Below are 7,177 nucleotides of genomic sequence, written 5' to 3'. Positions count from 1 at the left end.
CTGCAGTACTATGTTAATCTGAATATCTGATACTCCTGCAGTACTAAGTTAATCTGAATATTTGATACTCCTGAAATCTGCCAGACAAATTCCATTGTCTCAGAAGAAAAAAATATGATGAAAGGAATACTGGGAGCTGTTGTTTCCCAGTCTAGTTCACAAGATCAGGGTGAGGGTGCTATGGAGACCCTGACCATGGTGCAACATGGAAACTGCTCTTCTTCCTGTTCAACAAACCTAGAAAAGAACTCCTTGAAACTATGTGTGAGTGTAGGACTATGGCTCAAAGGCCTTTTTAATACATGGAGGCATACTTAAATAGGCTAACACAGAGAGCACATCTGTGAACAATTTGTAAAATAATAATGAATCATCATATTTTTTTACCTGTGTGCTGCATCTACAGTTTGGTCCCAGTCTTGAAGGCTTAGCAGGAGTTTCATTTTCTTAATAAGAGCCGGTAAGAACTCAGAAAAACTTGCTATGATTTGGTTAACAATTTCTAATGCTCCGGAGTAGTTCTGACGATATTCATAGTACTGTGCCTAGACCAACAAAAACAAACAAAAAACTAATTTGACACAGAACTGTAATACCAGTAACTTTGAAAGCAACACGAACAAAAGACATTTAAAAATCATTTAGCAAACAACAGATAATAGTGTACTGTAAATGCTATGTTGGGGTAACTGAAAATTTGACAATATATGAGAATTGCAACAACTGTTAGTATTTCCAAACATTTGGTTTGCTTGGATTTTTTGTTTATTTTTGTTTTATAGAATTTATTTATTGCTAGGAAAGGTTCAACTAAAATATTTTTAATTTCAGGGAATCCTGTTCAAAATGGGGACATAAGGCAAAATGTGAATTGATATGCACGATATTATCGACATGGTATCGGCCGATATTATCGTTAAAGTTAAATATCGGACATGGACCATTCCATCAAAATAACTCACTGATTTAAAAGGCGCTGTTTTTGCATGACGACCCAGTGACAAGGATGCATGCAGCACCAGCACAACGTGATGATGTCACGCGCGCCTACCTGATCTGATCACGGTGGAGAGGAAGAAGTCAAAATGTCGGCGGTGTGGAAGTTTAATTTTTTCGTTGAGTATGTCGGATTTTGAAGATTTTTGGAGTACGTTGAGCCTCGTTACATCGTCCCCAGTAAGAGATATTTTTCCGACATAGCCTTACCCGAGTTACAAGCTGTCATTTCTGAGAAGCTAATAGCTGATAGCACTTGGGTGAGTTTTATCACAGACATTTGGACATCAAGCGTTAGCCCCGTTAGCATGATTAGTCTTACGGCACAATGGATAGACAAAAACTTTGATCTTAAAAAGGCTGTCCTTCATGTACAAGAGTACAGAGGATCCCACACTGCAACTAAGAACCTGGAACAAGCCTCCAAATGTGAGACAGCATCGCAGGTGACTAATGCTAATAAATAACATTTAACACTTTTCATTTAATATAAGTTAAAGTTCTATGCATATGGCTGTTACTGAATGTCACCAGCTCTTACAGCTGTTACACAATTTTTGTAGCAAATAAGCCTAAATAAGAGGACTAAGTTCTGACAAAGGAAAGTATATTAAAAATATCTGTATCAGTTATCGGCTAAATAAGTTTTAATATATCAGCATATCGGATATCAGCCAAAAATCCAATATTGTGCATCCCTAAATTGAAGTATTGCAATGGCTTGTTAACCATATGCAGAAAACTATAATTTTATTGGCTTTTATTTATTTATAAATAATAAAATATACCACTCCAAAAGCAAGTTTTCAATAAAAATATATATATTTTTTCAACTGATACATTGTTTTTCTATAACTTTTAAATAAAAAAGTTTACATTTGCAAAAATTAACAACAAAAAACAAAGGTTAAATCGTGTCATCTGGACCAGTTTCTTTAAGGGAGAAACGTTTCGTCTTCCATCTGAAGGACTTCATGAGTCTGTGGCCTGCCATCCAGATCTGTCCCGTAGCCATTTTGTTTTCTTTCATAAAGTTTAGAAAACACCCCCTATTTTGAAGGGGTCTTGTGTTTAATACAATGCATGAACTTACTAGATTAATTTCAAAACAACACATTAGTAACACTGACGTACATGAAATCAAGACCTGAATTCTCAACTCACCTTCCCCATTAAAGCAAAAACATCTGCTTTCTCTTTCAGGCCCTCATCAAAGTACTTCCCAGCCTTTCTGGCATAGGCATCTTTCCCAGAAGTAACATCTATCCAAGCTTTTAGGACCAGGCCCTGAACAACAAAAACGAGTGCAAATTTAACAAAAGTGGAAAACAACAACAACCAAACTTGAATCATTCCATGTGCAGACTTGCATTTTTTTTAAAAGAAAGATTATTTGGAAAATAAAATATAAATCTCACTTCTCTAGCGCCATTGGAGAGTTTGATCATCCTCTCTGTGTACTCCCTTGCTTTATCATTTCGCCCCAACAGCCAGAGAAAGGTCCCAGCATGATACAGACTCTTGGTAGGTGCACTTTTACGATCCTCTTTAATCTTCGCGTCAAGTTCTTGTATAACGTCTCGATCTGTGAATGCAAAAAGATGTTAAAAATACTTTGAGCAGTGCGGACGAAACAAGGGAGAACATGTATACAATGAATACAAACACTATGCTGGTTTACCTGGGTTTGACTTTCTTTTCTCTGCGTAAACAAGGGCCATTAATACACAAAGAGACAGATCTCTATCATCTCTTATTGTGTCCAGTTCTGCTGTGGCTTCTTGGATTTGATCTGGAATGAGTTGGGTGAATGCAATTCGGTTTTTGAGTCGTGTCTAGTTGTAATTTAGTGCTTTTTCCACCTTGAATCAAACTAACCTTGTAAAAGATTTCCATATGCGTGGAAGAAAGTAAAGATGGGATCCCTGCCATGTTTTACTTGAGCAGTTGTGGCAGCGTTGACAACATGGTTAAAGTACTTCTCATATGAGTAGTACTTGAGCAAAGCCTGAAGAAAACGTTAAAAAGTGTACACAAGAGTTAGCTAATAACCACGACGAGCACTTCAAGCATGTTACAGTTTATTCAGGTCATGCAGTTATTACTGCTAAACTTTATTAATGCTACAAACCACCCTCCCTCTATTATAACAAACTAAACCGTATTTTGTACAGCTGACTATGTTGGCTCGTTTTCCTGCGTAGCCATTTAAGCTCGCTCACCAGTGTCGTGTCCTCATCCTCCATCTTGACTACAAAACGCTTTGGGTTCACACAACAAGCCGCGTTTATATCTTTTTACAATGAAATATTCTTTGTCTATAAATGTATTTTTTTTTTTTAGATAGCACTGATATTGTTGTAATGGCCATTAAGTTTCCGCCATCTTGCTTTTAGCGTTGCCTAGTAACTGGGATTTGGGAAACCGTGGTTTTTTTCCCCCTACGGTTGGACTTTCAGGTTCGACTTCCTTTCCTTTTTATATTTTCCATGATCAACAGATTCAAGATATAAATTATAATTTCCAAATTATTTAAACTACGTCACATTTTTTAAAATTTCTACTACCATGCGTACTTTCTGGCCGAAGGCTAGGGATTTTTTTAAGCGTTTGCTGTATTTCTAGCCTGACAGATACAACTCAGGAAAATTTACCCAAAAAATTTACGAGACACGCGTGTAGTTTTTCTGTTCTACCGACAGATGGCGCTATTACCCTATGTTTACTACTTGAGGATTACTGTACACTCCACTACACAACGACTTCTGTCTGACAGGCTACATAGACACCACTTTTTAAAAAGGTTTATTAATTGCAACTATCCTTGTCTAAAGTAGGGGGGAAAAAATCGGATATTTTTTAGCGATTCTTTGAACAAACCTTTTTTCTTACTTCTTATTTAACTATTTTCTGTCTTTTTTCCTGTATAATTAGAACATGCTAATGCCTACCCCAGGGATTAATAAAATATCCATCCATCCATCCATCCATCCATCCATCCATCCATCCATCCATCCATCCATCCATCCATCCATCCATCCATCCATCCATCGTCTATACTCTATGCATTTATTGTATAACAATGAGGGACACTGAGTCAAAGAACTCTATAACAGCAATAAGGCTTCTTTTTATTTGAACATGTGAATAAAGCTTACATTCGGTTTGCATTCAGGTATTTTTCATTTAAAGCATTTTACGAGTCACAAACTTAATGCTACAAGTAAACCACACATTAGTTTTTTCATAATAGTACAAAAGTACACACAAAAATTAGTCTTATAGTTTTGGATTCCTTCTTATTGAGTCTCACATAGCTGATGTAACAATTTTACAACACATGTACTGTATATTGATTTTACTCACTATACAATGGCTTCTTCAAAGTGTGACATGTTTACATTTATGTTTTATATATATATATATATATATATATATATATATATATATATATATATATATATATATATATTTTTAAGTTTTAAACACATATCTGCTGTAATCAAAAGCATAGAATATTAATGAAAAACATCTGTCAGACACAGTCTAATAGAGTAAAAAGTATATTTTTCCTCTAAAATACAGAGTTGAAATAAGTGCAACTTACATAGATTTGTATTTAAGTGACTTAAGTACCTAAGTAAATTTAAAAATTTAATTTAATTTTAGTTATTGATGTAATATTTGGTTTAAAAGAACCTGATACTCATTTCCAACATACCTTGAGTGCTAACAGATTGTGCAAGGTCTTTGTTTAAAGATTTGGCATGCAATGATACACACCTTCAAGGAATGCTAGGCCTTTCAATTAAAACATGAGTAATGTACAAAGACAGTTTAAAATATTACTGTATATACCCTCAGGAGAAATAATAAGGCTACATATAGATTTACTTTACTTTCCAAACATTTAGCCCTGATTTTCAATAAAAAACAAATAAGCATATGACACCAATAATTCCTCTTTTAGTTGTACCTTAGCAGGACAAAGAGCAAGGTACTCTTTGACAATCTCCAACAAGAAGTCAGGGTTCATCTTCTCTAGATACTCTACACCCAGAGGCAGACCTTGGAGTGAGGAGAAGTGTGTGTCCACGGCGTCGTTCAGCAAGTTAATTACTTCTGTCTGAGGCCGGTGCTTTTTTCCTGCCAGTACAGCTTGTAGGTACAAAAGTTCCTGAAGAAGAAAACAAAGAAGACAATGAACAGAATGAGAGAAGTGGAATAAATAATAAAGTACCAAAGTAAACAACTGGAGCAAAGAAAAAAAAACCTGACACTATTTTTCCACTTTAAAAATAATAAATTAATTGTGTAATCTAAGGAACAAGCAAACTACTGATATAGGTTTGTTCTTCAAGTATACTCCTACAGAAGACCTTACCCCTGATTTTCCTATGGACTGTTGAATCTCAGCCAGAAACTCCACCTGTTGCTCTGCATCTTCAAGTTGTCCCTCAATTAAATGACAGTGAGCTATGCCTGAATAATACAAAACATTAAAAAAAAAAACAGAATGAAGAACATTTTGAAATACAGTATTATTTTTAGACTCTGAATATCATGCAAACTATAGAAAGAAGCACTCATATTACAAAACTTGTTACCAATCAAAGTTGAAACGCTTGTTTTTTCCTTGTTAGTAATGGCAGTGTTGTACCACTTCAGAGCCTCCCTTATTCTGCCCTGAAGTACCATCTGGTAGCCCAGTTCTGTGGCTAAATCTGGGTCCCCCGATGAAACAGAATAAGCCCTTTCCACCATTCTGAATGTCTTCTCAATCACTTTCCCACTGCGTCCACACTGTAGAAACATAAAATCAGAGGAAAATCAAAACAGGCTGGAAATCTTAAACAAACAAACAGAAAACAAAATAGAAGGAAAAATCATTACTGGATAAATCATAACTCTGAGTCTTGAAGTTTAATCTTTTTACTAAATGCAGACTCTCCCAATGGTACATGTTCATCTTTAAATCACTTCTTGGTCTGCTGCCTTCATACATCTCCTCCTACATGTCTCTGCGTGAGTGCAGCTACAGCGTGCACTCTCAGGACATTATTACCTGCAGTGTTCCCTCAGTGAGGACTGAACTAGGCACAAGGGCCTTCTCCTACTCCGCTCCTGTTTCCTGGAATATCTTACAAAAAGATCTGAAGCTCTCGACCTTGACCTCTATAAGTGGCTTTAAGAATCTGTTGGACTCCTGGCAGGGACCAATGCTGACATGTTCCTGTTTTTAGGTTTCTACATTCGCCTTAGAATCTAGCTGTTTTTACTACTTTTTTGCCATCTTATTTTAATTTGTAAAAAAAACTAATAATAATCTGTACGCCTCTTTTATATTTGTCTATTGTTGTCACGGTTGTCCATTGTTGTCATCAATCTTTGTTGAAATCAGGTCTCTCTTGTAAATGAGTCCTCAAGGCTCAATGGGATTAACCTGTCTAAATAAAGGTTGAATTAATGAATAAAAAAAAAAAAACTCTTTTCACATTTTTTAAGTTTTAACAAGTGTTCTTTTTTGTGTTTTTTACTGGATTGGATTAGATTTGTACAAAACATTAGGGACAATCTAAAACCAAGGAGTAATTGTTGAATACCGGTATTTATAATGACGCATTTGCTGTTTCACCAATCTCAATTCAAGTGAAACATTTTAAGAAATGTATTTTTTCTGTTTTTATTGTATATTAATGTAAAGTCTATTACCAAGTTTTGAACCTTTAACAAAGCAGACTTCCACATATCTTCCTTGTTATGGAAATGAGAATTTTATCTCTTTATTTTCAGCATTTTAAAGAATCTTACTTTATCGTTGAGGTCAATGTTAGTGGTAGAGCTCCACTAGAATTGATTCATGTGTTCATCGTTCTAATTTCAGTAGTTTGCACCATAATAAACTGAATGATAAATTATAACCTTTTATGACAATGTTACCAAACACTGAGTTTTAAAAGCTAGAAATGAGAATTTATAACAAAACATTTTGTGATTGACTTCATTTTTATCATGCTTGTAACTTAAATTATTTACTTGTTTTGATTTCTATAAAACATTTACCAACTACTATTTGGTAGCAAATCACAATTTTAGTTTGATGAATGTTTACTACAAATTTAACCTAACCCATTGACAAATGAGCAATTGGTGAAGCTTACAAAGAAACATAAAGCATATA

General features: G+C 35.0%; 1 protein-coding gene across 1 annotated transcript in view; it reads right to left on the bottom strand.

Annotated features, from left to right (window-relative positions):
- ttc21b (tetratricopeptide repeat domain 21B) overlaps positions 1–3,660 on the bottom strand; it is a 309,444-nt gene extending 305,784 nt beyond the window's left edge. The window contains exons 1-6 of the mRNA XM_037686152.1: positions 3,219–3,660; positions 2,875–3,004; positions 2,678–2,788; positions 2,415–2,581; positions 2,161–2,283; positions 388–545 (exon numbers count right to left, since the gene is read on the bottom strand). Of these exons, the coding sequence (XP_037542080.1) occupies positions 388–545; positions 2,161–2,283; positions 2,415–2,581; positions 2,678–2,788; positions 2,875–3,004; positions 3,219–3,242 (713 nt within the window). The 5' untranslated portion in view covers positions 3,243–3,660. The remainder of the gene's footprint in view (positions 1–387; positions 546–2,160; positions 2,284–2,414; positions 2,582–2,677; positions 2,789–2,874; positions 3,005–3,218) is intronic.
- Between the last annotated feature and the right edge of the window lie 3,517 nt (positions 3,661–7,177).

Source organism: Nematolebias whitei, chromosome 13 (assembly GCF_014905685.2).
Source record: "Nematolebias whitei isolate Nwh7 chromosome 13, NemWhi1, whole genome shotgun sequence".
Taxonomy (NCBI): Eukaryota; Metazoa; Chordata; class Actinopteri; order Cyprinodontiformes; family Rivulidae; genus Nematolebias; species Nematolebias whitei.
This window is presented reverse-complemented; position numbering and strand designations above follow the sequence as displayed.